Below are 17,083 nucleotides of genomic sequence, written 5' to 3' on the forward strand. Positions count from 1 at the left end.
TTCTCTCTGTGTCTCTCTGCATCTCTCTCAAAAATAAAATAATTTTTTTAAAAAAAAAAAGGGAAACAAAATAGGAAGCAAAATAACTTATGTTCTCAGGAGTACTTTTAACTTCAATGGATGGAATATTATTCAAATAAATTCAGGTTCAGAAAACCATGGCCAAGGCCAAATCCTTTGTATAACACACACAAGGCAAATATTCATCACCTGTCATATGAGATTGTTTTTATTAGTTGAAAACAAGTGAAAGGTCTGCAGAATTCAAAATAGTGGCTGTCTGGTCAGTCACAGGAAAAATATGTCAATCGCTGAAATAAGGTATAATTAGGAAAGGAAGTAAGGTATAATTAAGAAAAAAATACAGTTTAACGAAAATACATATTAGCATAGTTGCAAAAGGTTTGAAAACTGAAACCATATGTTTTTCCTAGAAATTTTCACAAATCCTTCAAAATCTTCGTGCTTTATTTCCCAGATGGATAATCATCTTGTTTTCTTTTCAAAATGTGTTTATTCAGTGGGAGTGAAAAAGAAAGACGGACCGGAGCTCTGATCTACCATACGTGGTGCTGGGATCGAACTTGGGACACACACACGGACTGCTTTCTGCCCACTGTGTAATTTTGCCTCCCTGCTGGGTAATTTTCAGAGTAGAAGTGGGAGACAGGGTCAAGAAATCAATAAATCTGTAGTCGGCCTAAAACTGTTGCACATGGGAGTCTCTAGTTCCTGGAGACTTCACACGTACCTCAGGCTGTCGCCTGATATAATTTGCTATGTTTTCCTATGTAAAAATGCATCACGACTTTTCCAATAACCCGATATAAGAAAGAATAAGGTGGCTGCCCTTGAATGGAGCTGATGGGCTGCCAGAAAAGCCACCACCAAATTCTCTCTCCTTTTAAAAGAATCTTAAATGCTGGCCCAGGATGTGGCACAGTGGGAAAAAGCACTGAACTTTCAAGTGTGAGGTCTTGCATGTGCCAAAGTGATTTTCTCTCACATTAAATAATAAATAAATGTTTTTTTTTTTTTTTTTTTTATGAAAAAAGTATATGTGCTGGTAACAGACTCGTATTTGAATCCACCTGTTTGGAATCTGACTGGCATGTATCGAGTGCAATTATAGACAGGTTTTTCTTTCTTCTTCTCCTTCTCGATCTTCACCAGAGCACTGCTCAGCTCTCTTATGGTGGTGTGGGGTGGGGGGTGGTGGTCATTAAACCTGGGACTTGGGAGCCTCGGATGAGACAGTCTCTTTGCATAACCGTTTTGCAATCTAGCCCCACCCACAGACATATCTTCTACATGTCATTCATCAATGAAATGATGACAGGTCCCCTCACAGATACACCATTTACCTTGGCCACAGGTAGAGCTTCCTTACGAAAAGATTTCTCATCACCCTTTCCACATGACAAAAGCCTGTATCGAAGGCTACAGCATTGTCTGTGAAGGCTTTGATGAAACCACGCTTGTTTTTCTGACGGAACAGTCGCAGGATGAACGCTTCTTGACAGGACTCGATGATTCTGTGGGCTCTATACACCAAGATGCCTGGGAAGGGTGGATGAAAAGTTTAATCAGGGAGTTAATCAGCGGGTTAAGTGCATGTGGCACAAAGCACAAGGACCAGCGTGAGGATCCCGGTTCAAGTCCCTGGCTCCCCACCTGTAGGGGAGTCGCCTCACAGGCGGTGAAGCAGGTCTGCAGGTGTCTGTCTTTCTCTCCCCTTCTCTGTCTTCCCCTCCTCTCTCCATTTCTCTTTGTCCTATCCAACAACGACATCAATAACAACAATAACTACAACAATAAAAAACAACAAGGGCAACAAAAGAGAATAAATAAATAAATTAATTAAAAAAAGAAAAGTTTAATCACAGAAAAGACAATGTTTTCATGGTCATCAGCATTCGCTCACTCACACTTTTTTTTTTTTTTTTCCCTGTTTTGTTTGTTTCCAGGGCTTCTCTGCTCTGGGTCGAGTTTTTTAGACAGAAAGAGCAAGACAGAGAGGCAGAGAGAGAGAGAGAGAAAGGGAAAGAATTCACAGTACAGAAGTTTCATTCAGTGCTATGGGTATTAAGTTCAAACCTGGGCTCTGTGCCCATAGTGAGCAATTGTACAGGCCGCCCATGCTTTCCTTGAGTGCCTTTGTATGGGCAAGCACAGGTCTGGGCTGGGGGGTAGAGCCCCCAACAGGAAAGCGGGAAACCCCTGCTTTAGTGGCACACAGAACAATATAAACAAGTAAAATACTCGGTAGGCTATAAAGTAATACGTAAGGATTAGGGGGAAGGGAAAAAAATGAATTAGACAAGGTGGTGAGGGAGTGTGTGTGAGTCTGTTGGTTACCATTTTAGATAGGCCAGCCTTCCCAAGATCCTACCTGAATGAAATACAGTTCTCTTTATTGTTATCAAACCCACTATGCTTATTAATTCAATTTTCTGTTTTTATCCAGTGTTTAATTCTTTCTTTTTTTTTTTTCCCCAGTTCCCAGGTACTGTTCATTTACTGTCAAAAATCTCCCTACTGTTTCCTAAGTCATCACTTAGGTTTTCAAAGATAGAGAAAAAAATCTAGAGGGAAGTTATAAGGCATAAGGATCCCAGTTCGAGCCTCTGGCTCCCCACCTGCATGGGGGTCGATTCACAAGCAGTGAAGCAGGTCTGCAGGTGTCTATTTTATCTCTCCCCCTCTCTGTCTTCCCCTCCTCTCTCCATTTCTCTCTGTCCTATCTAACAACGACAACATCAATAACTACAACAACAATAAAAAAAAAAGGGCAACAAAAGGGAAAATAAATAAATATAAAAAAATTGAAAAAAAAAAAAAGTAAAAATGGTCACTGGGAGCAGTGGATTTGTAGTGCCAGTACCAAGCCCTAGCAATAACCTTGGTGGCAATAAAATATAGTAATAATAATAATAAATGAAAAAAATGAAAACAGATTCCTTCTGTAGAGCTAATTTGCTCTGGTAGCTGGGCTAATTCATATATACTGATAAGACATAATACATCTTTAGACAAATCAAATCAAACCCAATAGCCTCCCCCATCCACACATCTGATCAGATTCTACTAGTTTGTTGTTTCCATTTTAGGCTAATATTTTCAGTAACATGCAGATTACTACTTTAGTACCTAAACAATTTTCTGTAACTAGTAGGAGAGATTTTTTTTCTAGGTGGTCTATAAGATAAAGTAGTAAAATTTAAAAAAATTTAAAAAAATAAGAAAAGAATGTACTTCCCAAGAGAAGATAAAACTCTAAGAAAAAGTGGTGCTCCTAATGGTTATCATTCTTTTTGGAAACCCAGAAAGAGAAATGAAAGAGCTAGTTTTATACCCCAGATAAATGGTGTGAGGTGCTTTTATAGATTTTTTTTTAACTCTACTTAACCTTCACAGTAACTCTGCAGCGTCAGTACAATTCCGATGCCAGGAAAGGGAGGCAACTTGACTGAGGTCACTTATGAGTAAATGGGAGAACACCCCAAATCCTGTGTGCTGGGGAGCAAAGCTCCACTTCTATTCACTGGCACCATCTGAAGACTGCCCCCCACCTTAAAAAAAGAAGCGGGCTTGGGGTACAGAGAATGTCTCGGATAGGGTGCTTTCTATGCCATGTGGGAGACTTGGATTTGAAGTTGGCCCCCACTTCGCTGAAGGAAGATGTGGTTCTGTGGTGTCTTCATCTATCTATCTATCTATCTATCTATCTATCTATCTATCTATCTATCTATCTAAAATAGTTAACAGTCTGGAGTGGTGAAGTCCCAATGATCAAAAAACAAAACAAAACAAAAAAACCCAGAACATTAGATTAGGTTTTGTGGGTCAATCCCACAAAGCCTATTGACATTTTTATTCATGAGTTGGGGCAACATCTATAGCACCTGAGTGATGTTTCAGACTCAGAACATACTCAGTTGAGAGGTAGATTAGTCCACGTGAAATAAAAACTTGTCCTGGTTAAGTACATGTGTTACCATGTGCAAGGACCCAGGTTCAAGCCCTGGTCCTCACCTGCAGGGGGGCAAGCAACATAAGCAGTAAAGCAGTGCTGCAGATGTCTCTCTCTCTCTCTTCCTCTTTACCCTCCCTCCCTCCCTTCAATTTTTCTCTGTGCTATCAAATTAAAAACCAACAAAACCTTGGGCCAGCAAGACAGCTTTGCTGCCGGTGCTCACTGCACTGATGCAAGCTGCAGTGCTGCGGTCTCTCTCACACACACTGTCTCTGCCTCTCTGCCTTCTTCTTTTTTTTTTTTTTTTCCTCCAGAGTTATTGCTGGGCTCGGTGCCTGCACCATGAATCTACCGCTCCTGGAGGCCATTTCCTCCCCCTTTGTTGCCCTTGTTGTTGTAGCCTCGTTGTGGTTATTATCATTGCCATCGTTGATATCGTTCGTAATTGGACAGGACAGAGAGAAATGGAGAGAGGAGGGGAAGACAGAGAGGGGGAGAGAAAGACACCTGCAGACCTGCTTCACCACCTGTGAAGCGACTCCCCTGCAGGTAGGGAGCCAGGGGCTTGAACCAGGATCCTTTCGACGGTCCTTGTGCTTTGCGCCACGTGCACTTAACCCGCTGCGCTACGGCCCGACTCCCGAGGACTTCTTTATCTCTGTCTCTCCCGCTGCACTGAGAAAAGGACTGCCCCAACCAGCAGGATGTTCACCATATACTGCGCCTGATGCTAAGAGATCACTGCCATCACCTCATCTCACCCTCACAATGGTGTTGGGAGGGAGCTCTTACTGTCTCTGGCTTGCAGAGGAGTAAAGTGAATCTTCCAGAAGGCAAGCAACTTGCCCAAGGTAACACAGCAGATGGTGGAAGGTGAGGGCTAACCCAGAAGTAACTTAACTCGAAGTCACGGTACTACTGAATCAAATCCTTTTCACCTGTGGCACCTACCTTGTGCCTGCCGATCAAGGGGATGTTTGCTAAGTCAAACACAAAGTAAATTAGAGCTTTGGAGATGACTCTCGGGTGAGGGGGTAGGGGGCCTGGAGTATCTTTTTGGCTAACCTGCATTCCTTTCAGCCAACGGGCAGTAGCAGCTACAGCCGCACGGACTTGACTAGAGTGGGAGGGAATTTTGCACTTATGATCAGAAATACTCAGGGCACCTGGCCTAGACTATGCAGCACGCACCATGGTCACTGAATTTCATAGAGTAGTACTGACATCTAGTGGTAGTTCCGAGCCATTTTTTTCTCATTTTATTAAACAAAGAAAATTTAAAAAAAAAAAAAAAAGGAAAGCAAAAAATAGCCACCTACATACACACAGATACACACACGCACATACACATTAAAAAACAAGACCCTAGGGAGCTGGGCAGTGGCGCAGTGGGTTAAGCGCACATGGTGCCAAGTGCAAGGACTGGCATAAGGATCCCGCTTCGAGCCCCCAGCTCCCCACCTGCAGGGGAGTCGCTTCACAGGAGGTGAAGCTGGTCTGTAGGTGTCTATCTCTCCCCCTCTCTGTCTTCCCCTCCTCTCTCCATTTCTCTCTGTCCTATCTAACAATGATGACATCAATAACAACAACAATTATAACTACAACAACAATAAAAAACAAGGGCAACAAAAAGGGAAAATAAATAAATAAATTAAAAAGATTGTAAATAGCATAAAAGGACATAAATGATGGTGAGGGGAGTCGGGTGGTAGCACAGCGGGTTAAGTGCACATGGTACAAAGTGCAGGACCAGCATAAGAATCCCGGTTCAAGCCCCTGGCTTTCCACCTGCAGGGGAGTCACTTCACAGGCGGTGAAGCAGGTTTGCTGATGTCTATCTTTCTCTCCCACTCTCTGTCTTCCCTTCCTCTCTCCATTTCTCTTTGTCCTATCTGACAACAATAATAACTACAACAATAAACAACAAGGGCAACAAAAGGGAATAAATAAATTAAAAAAAATTATAGTGAGGTCTTGCATGATACAGCAAATTCTAACAATGGGATTTTCAAAGTTAACCCAATTGCCAAATAAGTTGGTTATAGCAATAACTATCTATTGCCTTCTTAAACCCTTAGACAGCAGGAACCTTCCCCTTTCTCTATAAAGCCCGTATTTCTCCCAGTCCTGGAACCTCTAAGGTGGGGCTTGCTTTCCTGCATGCTTCTCTCAGTCCACACCAACTGATACTGCATCTGCTGATCCCAGCCTAATCAGTGCAACTAGTACCACCTTGGCATGTTGCACTTCAGACCATGTCCAGAGACATCAGGCATGGAATGTCAACCCTTCAGCCTCATTACTCTGCTGAGACCTTTCCTAGCTCATAGGAATTCAATTCCATTTCGGGTGGTTCATTTCTTAACAAAACCTCAAGACCTAGATGTAGACCAGGGCCCATGAGCTAGTGCATATGTACTCATGTAGCCATTAAGCTAAGGGAAACATATACTTTAAGGTAAAAGTGCACAATAGTGGGGAGTCAGGCGGTAGCAGTGGGTTAAGTGCAGGTGGCGCAAAGCACAAGGACAGACGCAAGGATCCTGGTTCAAGCACCCAGCTCCCCACCTGTAGGGGAGTCGCTTCATAAACCGTGAAGCAGGTCTGCATGTATCTGTCTTTCTCTCCCCGTCTTCCCCTCCTTTTTCCATCTCTCTCTGTCCTATCCAACAATGACAACAATAAAACAGCAAAGGCAACAAAAGGGAATAATTTTTTTTTTTAATTTTTTAAAGTGCACAATAGTTTGCAGTGAGTCAGTAAATGAAGCAAGTAGAAAGACCTAAAAAGACACCATAAAGTATGTAATGAAACAGTGTCTACTTAGACCTACATACCTTCCTCACCTACCTTCTACATGTCCCTCAATCACTCCAAAGCTAACCTTGTCAGACAAAGTAAGGACTACAAAAGCTGAATAAGGGCAAGAGACTGGCATACCCTAATGACAACTTTTTGGTCACTACCAGGCCACCCCATCACCTGGGGCCCTAGTGAGGGAGCCCTGGGATTCCCATATAGCCATGATGGGCCTAGACCTCTAACAGATCCCTCTCGCCACTGTCACTGGTCATCTCCATCAGGAACAACATAATGGACCCCTCCTGTGGGTCCATGTAGGACCTTGCCCTCAATGTGGCAACAATGGCAGGGAATGTTCCATTTTCCAAAAGGAAATAGGACAACATATTCTACCTACAACCCGAGGAAGATGGGTCCTGAAATAGTGCAACCTGGTATGTTCCTAGCCATGACCACAGAATTCGAGCTCAGACCTACAGGGATGCAAAGGTTACACAGGCTCCTGTGCTGAATATGGGCCCCAGATCAAATCAATGGGGTTTACAGTTAACAATATTTATGTACTTTTCCCATACTTGGGAGCTACTCTCTTCCCTGAATCAGCTTTCTAGTCCTTTTTCCAAATATGACACTATCTCCCCAGACAATAGCCTAGGTCCACCTACATTTTAGCTGTCAGACTTAGGGAAAAACTAGTAAAGTCATGGGCCCCTTGGAATATACCTAAAATAGACCTACTAGCTTTTTCCAAAACAGAGACCCCAAATCTTCATCTGCAGTATTCTTGCTTTTAGGTTTATGATTAGTTAACAACTTCTTCTGCTTTATATATTAACTCCTTTTCAGCCACCAGGTTCCAGGTGCTACCTACCATGATGCCAACCTGAGTTCCCTGGACAGATGACCCTACCAATGTGTCCTGAAGCCCCACCTCCCCAGATCACTGCTCCACTAGGGAAGGAGACAGACTGGGAGTATGGATCCACCTGCCAACACCCAAGTTCAGTGGGGAAGCAATTACAGAAGCCAGGCCTTCTACTTTCTGCATCCCATAATGACCTTGGGTCCATACTTCCAGAGGGATAAAGAATAGGGAAGCTTTCAAGGGAGGGGATGGGATACAGAGTTCTGGTGGTGGGAACTGTGTGGAAATGAACCTCTTTTATCCTATGGTCTTGTCAATATTTCCATTTTATAAATAAAAATAAAAAAACAACAAAAGAGGCCCTACATGTTGTCCTTAACAACATGGACCATTCATATTCATTTCTTTTTAAAAATTTTTTTAAATTCTCCCTTTTGTTGCCCTTGTTTTATTGTTGTAGTTATTGTTATTGATGTCATTGTTGTTGGATAGGACAGAGAGAAATGGAGAGAGGAGGGGAAGACAGAGAAGGGGAGAGAAAGATGATAGACACCTGCAACTCCCTGCAAGTGGGGATCCAGGGGCTCGAACTGGGATCCTCATGCTAGTCCTTGCGCTTTGTGCCATGTGCACTTAACCCGCTGCGCTACTGCCTGACTCCCTGGACCATTCATTTCTTTTTCTTTTAAAAATAGTTGCTTACTTATGAGACAGAGAGAGAAAGACAGATAGGAAACCAGGGCATCACTCTGGCACTAGAGATACCAGGGATCAAACTCAGATCTCATGCTTGAAATTCCAAAACTTTATCTATTATGCTACTTCCTGAGCCACAAATTCATCCCCTTCTTTCTCTCCTTCCTTCCTTCCTTCCTTCCTTTCTCTCTTTTTTTTTTTTTTTTTATGTAGCACCAGTGAATGAACCAAGGACCTTACCTATGTACAATCAGCTAACTGATCTCCTTTGTCCAATGGTTTTATTCTTATATACTAAGGGGACGAGGATGAGAAAGAGAGGAAAAGACAAAGAGAGGGGAGAGAGTAAGGAACAAGAAAGCACTGCTTCACCAGAGAACAACCAACAGTAGGACTTTAAAATATATCAGGATTTCTCATTAGAAAATGCTAATAGATTTAAGGGGCTAGTAAAGAGTTTACCATGTACCAGCTGCAACATCAAGCATTCTGCTGTTTCATCCCACATCATCCTCATAATACTCTAGGGAGCATTCTTTCTTTAAGAAATGAAAAAATGTGTTACTTGAAAAACACACACACACACACACACACACACACACACACACACACGAACATGAGCTAGCTATATAGGAAGCTATATATCTCACTCCCTGTGCTGGCTTGTTCACTCATGAATGAGACAAAATAGCACGTAGAATGTGGGGTTGGGGGAGGGGTCAGAGGGCAACCCGAGGGCCCCTCAATCAGCACTGGGGAAATCAGAAAAGGCTTCCCAAAGGACAAATGATGGCAAAAAAAAAAATGGCCCCTTTCCTACATTAACTAGAGCTAAAACTTAAACCATGTCTCCCAAGGTAAATAAGCAGCTACTTGGTTTAATTTGAAATCAGAAGAGGGGGAGGAAAAAAAATCCACCTGCAGGGGGGTCGCTTCACAAGCGGTGACGCTGGTCTGCAGGTGTCTGTCTTTCTCTCCCCGTCTTCCCCTCCTCTCTCCATTTCTCTTTGTCCTATACAACAATGACAGCAATACAATAACAACAATAAACAGCAAGGGCAACAAAATGGAAAAAATTAGCCTCCAGGAGCAGTGGATTCACAGTGCTGTCACCAAGCCCCAGCAACAACCCTGGAGACAAAAAAAAAAACACACACACACAAAAACAGAAACACCTCTTTGGGGGTGGTGGTGGAAATCAGTTGAGTGCATATGCTACCATGCAGAAAGACGTGGGTTCAAGTCCCTGACCCCACCTGCAGGGGGGCAAAATTCCACTCATTCTCTCCTAACCTCTCAATTTCTCACTGTCATAAATAAACAAACAAATGTAATTTTCAAGAAAGCTAAAGAAGAAGACCCAAGTTTGGGGGGAAAACAAAAAAGGATTTATAAATATTTCAAGTCTCATTAAGCTTTAAAAGCAAATGCCAGTGAGTTATTAGGTATGTATTTAATGACTTCAGAAACAAAGGAAACTCAGTGTAGATAACTGTTGTTATCTACACATAGGCACACACAGTTACTTATTCAGACCAGGAGTGTTGGTGACAGTCACATGTGACTTAATGACATTTCTACCAAGGATGGACTGCATACAATGGTGGTCCCTATGAAGTGTGGTGGGTAACTTTTTTTTTTTTTTGGTGGGTAACATTTTAAGCCTAATGACAAGTTGCCTAACAACGGGTCATACACATAAATCTCACTAACTGGAATAACTGTGTTACGTTAAAAGCTGAAAGGACAAAGTTGAGGGAGCACGTTCAATGCGGCCCTCTCGAAGGGTTGAGTAAAGAGAAGAGACTTTTTCAGTGCACCTGGATATGCAAATAATAATAGTAATAATAAAGATTCCAACTCCTTACCAGTAATTAAATCTGAAGGTATTCTATCAGTCAGGAAATCAACCACAAGTATTCGACTTGTTGCAAAGATCACTCCGCCTTGTGTGTAAACCTTATAGCGACTGTTGCTTGCAATTTCATTTGTCACTCGGCGAGGGAGATGATCAACTCCGTCTATCTTTAGCTGGTTGATAAAATACTCCTAGGTCAAAGTAAAATGGATCAGCAGACTGTTCACGCCAGGGCATGTTTCTTTCTTTCTTTCTTTTCTTTAAAAAGATTGCAATTTTACTCATTTATTGACTATTGTATTTATTTATTTACTGGACAGGGACAGAGATATCAAGAGGGGAGGGGGATACAGAGGGAGAGAAAAAGACAGACACCTGCAGCACTGCTTCACCACTTGAAAAGCTTTCCCCTCTGTAGGTAGGGACTGGGGGCTTGAACCTAGGTCCTTGAGCATTCTAACGTGTGCTCAACCAGATTCACTACCACCCAGGTCCCTCAAGCATCTGCATTTTTAAATGATGTGAATGTAGCTCAGTGTAAAGAGTGCAGACCTTGCCTGTGTGAAGGCCTGGGTTCGAGCCCCAGTTGCACCATGAAGATAATGGATTTAACAACAGGTTTGCAGGCCGGCAAAGTGTGTGTGAAATGATAAAAAAGGAATCTGTTTCCTGGGTCATGTTTTTGACTGTCTGCTACCTTAGGAGGAAAGTCAGTGGGGGTTGTGGCCCTGTACACCCTCAGCCCAGTATTGGGGTGAAGGAGCTGCACTGCATTGGGGATTCCCTGATAAAACAGAAGAATTTTGGGACCATTCTTCCTGGCGAACATTTCCTTCGGGTCACCTCCTTTACTGGGATGCTCTCCTGACTCCTATCCACATCGCCTCCTGATAGCCTCCCTTCCCCTCTGAGGACCCCTCCCTCCCCATCCTCTGTTCTCCATCCTTCTCAAAAGATGCCCCTACAGGGGGTCGGGTGGTGCTGCTCCTGGTAGAGCACATATGTTACCATGTGCACGGCCCAGGGTTCAAGCCCCAGGTCCCCACCTGCACGGGGGGGAAACTTCAGGAGTGGTGGGGCAGTGCTGTAGGTGTCTCTTCTCTCTCCCTGAGACTCAGGCATGAAAGTCATTTTGCACAGCCCGGCTTCCTTCTCGATGGCTCTGTCTTGATCCAATCAACACAATGGTTAGAAAAGTGTCCCTGGGAGTCGGGCGGTAGCGCAGCGGCTTAAGTGCACGTGGCGTGAAGCACAAGGACCGGCGTAAGGATCCCGGTTCGAGCCCCCAGCTTCCCACCCGCAGGGGAGTCGCTTCACAGGCGGTGAAGCAGGTCTGCAGGTGTCTGTCTTTCCCTCGCCCTTTCTTCCCCTCCTCTCGCCATTTCTCTCTGTTCTATCCAACAACAACGACATCAGTAACAACAATAATAACTATAACAATAAAAAAACAAGGGCAATAAAAGGGAAAATAATAAATAAATACAATAATAACTATAACAACAATAAAAAACAACAACAAGGGCAACAAAAGGGAAAATAAATAAATATGATTTTTTTAAAAAGTGTTAACAGAAGCCCAGAGGCTTCTCTGTTTTCCTGTCGCCTACCTCAGGGGCCTGCGTCTTCCTCGGTACCCCCGCCCACCTCACACAGTGACGGGGACCTGCTTGCACCCCTCACCCCCGAATCTGGGCCGCCCCCCGGGTGACAGGGCCGCCCTCTCCACCTCCTCCTGCGTGTCCCACGAGGACAAGGCCCTGCCTGTACAGCCGCCCACCCACCAGGGTGCCCTCAGTGCCAGGGGCCCGCGTCCTCCTCGGGACCCCGCCCCTCTCGGAGTGGCCCCGCACCGCGGCGGCACCTGCCTGCACCCCGGGTGCACCCTCAGTGTCCCCGCAGGGCCCGGGCCTGCACCCCGCTCGCCGCCCCGTCAGGAGCCGCCTCTGCCTCAGGACCCCCGGCCCCACGCCTCCCGTCCTCGTCGGGTTCCAGCCCTGCCCGGGTAGGAGACCCCGCGGGCTCCTGAGTCCCCTCAGCCCCGGGCGCACCTCCTCGGCCGGCTGCGTGTTGAGCACCAGCACCAGGCACGCCGGGTGGCAGTGCAGCCGGAGGAAGTGGTACAGGAGCCGGTCAGCGCCCAGCCCGCGGGCGCACACCACCAGCCCGTCGGTGTCCAGCAGCTCCAACACCAGCTGCCGCTCGTACTCCAGCAACGGCGCCATGGCCGTGGGTCGAGCCCGCGGCCCAGGCTCCATGGGAGCCCTTCCGGGACCGCCGCCGAAGAGAGCCGAGCCCGCGACGAACGAGTGCCGAGCGCCGCCGAAGAGAGCCGAGCCCGCGACGAACGAGTGCCGAGCGCCGCCGAAGAGAGCCGAGTCCAAAACGAGGGCGGGCCGAACGGAGCCGAAAACAGCCGATCCCAAGTCTAGTGTCGCCCGAAAGCAGCCGAAAATAGCCGATTCTGTAGTTAGCGTCGACCCGACACGCAGCCGAAGAAAGCCGATCCCAGAATGAACATTGGCCGAACCGTGGAGTGCTCGGGACATACTAGGGCACTTAACAAGCTGACCTTTCCTCAACCTGGTTGGTGACCTAGACCTAAATTTAAGATACCGGGCTGAGGAGATTGCATTGTGGTTATTCAAACGACTTTCATGCCTGAGATTCTGAAGTCTCAGGTTCCAACCCCTGTACTGCCTGTAAACCAGAGTTAAGCAGTTCTCTGGTCTCAATCTCTTGTTGAACAAAAATTTTAAAAAGTACACAGGCAAGCGAAAAATCTAGGCGAGGATACTTAAACCTAAAGAACTTAACCTCCTTAACCTTGACAGTTGAAAAAATTAACTATCTGTGGTCTGGGAGAGAACGCAGCAGATGAAGCATTCGGCTCTCAAGCATGATGTCCCGAGTTCAATCCCCAGGAGCACATGTGCCAGAGTTCTGCTTCTTTCTCTCTCTCCTCCTTTCTCCTTAATAAGTTCCTGTCCTATCCAAGAATAACAATATCAACAGAGGCAATAACAACAAAATGGGAAAAATGGCATCCAAAAGCAGTAGATTCGTAGTGCAGGCACGGAACTCCAGTGTTTCAGTGATAACACTGGAGGCAAAATAAAATAAAATAAAATAAAATAAAGCATAAAAATAAATAAATTCTATTAGCAGCAACTGTTGCCCAGGGTGAAGTTTGGTCCTCATGCTGTTGGCTCCTCTTCCACCTTTTAAAGCAATTCTTGAATAATCGAAATTATTTATAGGCCCGGGTGCTTGAGCGCACACGTTACAAATGCACAAGGACCTAGGTTTGAACCCCCAGTCCCCGCCTACGGGGGAAAGCTTTGCAAGTGGTGAAGCAGTGTTGCAGGTGTCTCTCTGTCTTTCCCTCTCCATCACCCCCTTCCCTCTCTATTTCTGACTGTCTCTATCCAGTAAATAAGATAAAGATAATAAAAAAACTTAAAAATTTCTTTAAAAAAATAATTTACCATTTGTTGTTTTGCATGGAATTAGAATAACCTATTTTTAAATGACTCTGTAGACAGTGACCCTGCGACAATTGCCGTGGTTCTCCACTAGAGGGACACCTTTTGCCGAGTTTGTTCAATCTCACTAGAGGAATTGTTGTGTATGGAAATGCCCTTTCCCTTCTCTACCTTCATGGTTCAAAACTGGAAGATAAAAGTAAGCAAAAATTAAGTGGATAAGGCCTTGAACTCTCAAGCATGAGGTCTTGATTTCCATCCCCAGAACTGCATCTGCCGAAGTAATAATACTCTGGTTCTTCATCTCTCTCCTGCCCCACTCCACCATGCTAATGAATTAATAAAAAAGTGTTTTAATTGCTTGTGAGCCTATCATCTGGAAGTATCTGATGCTGGGCTAGGGAGACAGCATAATGGTTCTGCAAAAGGCTTTCATGCCTGAAGCTCTAAGGTTTCAGGTTCAATCCGTACTACCATACACCAGAGCTGACCAGTACTCTGGCCTCTTTTTCTTTCTTTCTGTAACTCTCTCATTAAAATAAATAAATAATATATTTTAAAGAATTTATTTATTTATTCATTAAAATATTTTATTTATTTATTAATGAGAAACATAGGAGGAGAGAGAAAGAACCAGCCATCACTCTGGTACATGTGCCGCCGGGGATCGAACTCAGGACCTCATGCTTAAAAGTCCAATGCTTTATCCACTGCACCACCTTCCGGACCACAATAAATAAAATATTTAAGAAAAGAAAAAAAGAAATTTCTGGAGGACAGACTGTGGCATACCCAGTTGAGTACACACATTACCATGTGCAAGGATCTAGGTTTGAGCCCCTGCACCCCACCTGGAGGAGACTCTTCAGTGGCTGTGAAGGTCTGCATTTGTCTGTTTTTTCCTCTCTCCTTCTATCTCTCTCTACCCTCTTAATTTTCTCTTTGCCCTATCAAGTGAAATAGAAGAAGAAGAAGAAGAAGAAGAAGAAGAAGAAGAAGAAGAAGAAGAAGAAGAAGGAGAAAATGGCTTCCCGGAGAGGTGGATTGATAGTGCTGGTACTGGCACTGAGCCCAGTGACAACCCTGGTGATAATAAAAATTAAAAAAAAAAAAGAAGAAGAAGAAGAAGAAAGAAAGAAAGAAAGAAAAAAGGGGCTGGGGAGCTTGGAGCTCTGAGGTCTCAGGTTCAATCTCCAGCACTATCATAAACCAGAGCTGAGTGGTGCTGTGGTCTTTCTCTCTGCCTTTCACTCCGTATCCCTTTTCATTTAAATAAAATATTTTTAAGAGGAAGAAGAAAAGGAGAAATAAATGTCTGATGTTAATGTCATCAAATCGTTTAGAGGTTTTTTTTTTTTTTTAAATCTATACACTCTCACCTACAGACTTGATAGGAAATAATAATCCTGATTTAAACTACACCTTCCCCAAGGGTGCAGTTTAACTTGACAAACATGACATTTCATATTCTTTTACGAAATCTTTGGGCCAAAGAATGCTTTGCGGACACCTATCATGAGGAAATAAGAAATTGCTGTATCCAAGTGTCAACAACTATACTATACTAACCCTTCCCCTGATAAAATGACAAAATGAAACAAAACAAAATCCTTTTACGTGACTGGTGAAATTCTGTGATGAAGACTGTATCATGTTTATTTACCTAATCCCTTGTTAGTGGAAATTTCAGTTTATTTCCACGTGTCTCTCCTGTGTTATAAAGAATTTTTCCACTGAATAATACACTAATGAAATGGATAATTACTGAAATAAAGAAAACAAACATGTCTAAGGCTTCTAATTATACTCAGAATGCCCTACTGCCCTCTTGAAAGGCTGTACTAATTTGCATTTCCCTCAGCAATTTAGAGAGGATCTGCTTCTCTACTCATTGCTGCTTATTCCAGTATTTTTCCTTGCTTTCTGTGAAGATTTAGACACTATAGAATGGTGGCCTGGGAGGTAGTGCAGTGGCTAAGTCACTAGACTCTCAAGCATGAGGTCCTGAGTTCAGTCCCCAGCAGCACATGTACCAGAGTGATGTCTGGTTCTCTCTCTCCTATCTTTCTCATTAATAATAATAATAATAAGACACTATAGAATGGGCTGGAGAGACACTATTAGTAATTATCCAAAAAGACTTTCTTTTTTTCCTATTTTTTATTTTATAAATAAATTTTAAAAATTAAAAAAAAAGATATTGTATTGGGGAAACGGAAGTTAGAAACAGAGTACATCTAGGAGGTTTGAGGACAGCTAGAATGGATTGATAGTGTGGAAAGGGAACTGGACTGGCAAGATATTGTGTTGTCAGAAAAAACATGACAGATTTTTGCATAGAAAAACATAGAAAAATACACAATGATTTTCTGACAACCCAACAGCTCACGGGGGTAGTGCCCTGCTTGTCATGCACACCAGCCAGGTTTGAATGCCGCCCCTCACTGTACTGACAGAAGCTTACATGCTGTAATGTCTTTCTTTATTTCTCTGTCTTCCTATCTGGAAAAAAAAAAAAGGCTCACTTCGAGTGGTGAAGACTCAGTGACAACAACAATAAGGGAAAATTGACCCTTATTCTGGGGTAAAAGGTGGGGGAGTACTGAGTTGGAAGAGTCACAGTGAGACTTCCTGGAATGTTGGATGTCTTCTTCTTCTCCTCCTTCTTCTCCTCCTCCTCCTTCTTCTTTTTAATTTCTTTATTGGGGGATTAATGTTTTATAGTGGACAGTGAATACAATAGTTTGTACATGCATACCATTTCTCAGTTTTCCACATAACAATACAACCCACTAGGTCCTCTGTCATTCTTTTCCAGGATCTGTATTCTCCCCACCCACCCAACCCAGAATCTTACTTTGGTGCAATACGCCAACTCCAGTTCAGGTTCTACTTGTGATTTCTCTTCTGATCTTGCTTTTCAACTTCTGCCTGAGAGTGAGATCATCTTATATTCATCCTTCTGTTTCTGACTTATTTCACTTAACCTGATTACTTCAAGCTCAGAAAGACTTTCATGCCTGAGGCTCTGAAGTCCCAGGTTCAATGCCCAGACCACCATAAACCAAAGTAGAGTAATGCTCAGGTCATATTTTACCCCCTTCCCTCTCCCTCTCCCTTTCCCCACTCTCTTTCTCTCTCTGTGTCTGTCTCTCTCTGTGTCTCTCTCTCTCTCTTTCATTAAAAACATATTCAAAATATTTTTTAAAGCCAGCATATATCATCTTTGCATGCCAATTAAATGAGATGGTATGGGTACAGAATTCTTCATATGGCATCTCTCTAGTTTTGCAAGTGAGAAGTGGAGACTTGGGCATGCCTGGTAGCCAAGCTAGTTAGTATAGTTCTTAGGTTGAGTTCGGGGTATGTAGTGGACACCTGAGACATCGTTAGGACATGTGCAT

General features: G+C 43.8%; 1 protein-coding gene across 2 annotated transcripts in view; it reads right to left on the minus strand.

The window, feature by feature from the left end:
* Window positions 1–12,497, minus strand: part of ERCC4 (ERCC excision repair 4, endonuclease catalytic subunit) — a 55,580-nt gene extending 43,083 nt beyond the window's left edge. Inside the window, exons 1-3 of one of the 2 annotated variants that reach the window (XM_060172937.1) lie at window positions 12,246–12,497; window positions 10,208–10,388; window positions 1,365–1,560 (exon numbers count right to left, since the gene is read on the minus strand). In XM_060172937.1, coding sequence (XP_060028920.1) covers window positions 1,365–1,560; window positions 10,208–10,388; window positions 12,246–12,452 — 584 coding nt within the window. In that variant the 5' untranslated portion in view covers window positions 12,453–12,497. The remainder of the gene's footprint in view (window positions 1–1,364; window positions 1,561–10,207; window positions 10,389–12,245) is intronic. The other variant, XM_007529529.3, reaches the window with a different exon arrangement.
* Window positions 12,498–17,083: the final 4,586 nt, after the last annotated feature.

Source organism: Erinaceus europaeus, chromosome 15 (genome assembly GCF_950295315.1).
Source record: "Erinaceus europaeus chromosome 15, mEriEur2.1, whole genome shotgun sequence".
Taxonomy (NCBI): domain Eukaryota; kingdom Metazoa; phylum Chordata; class Mammalia; order Eulipotyphla; family Erinaceidae; genus Erinaceus; species Erinaceus europaeus.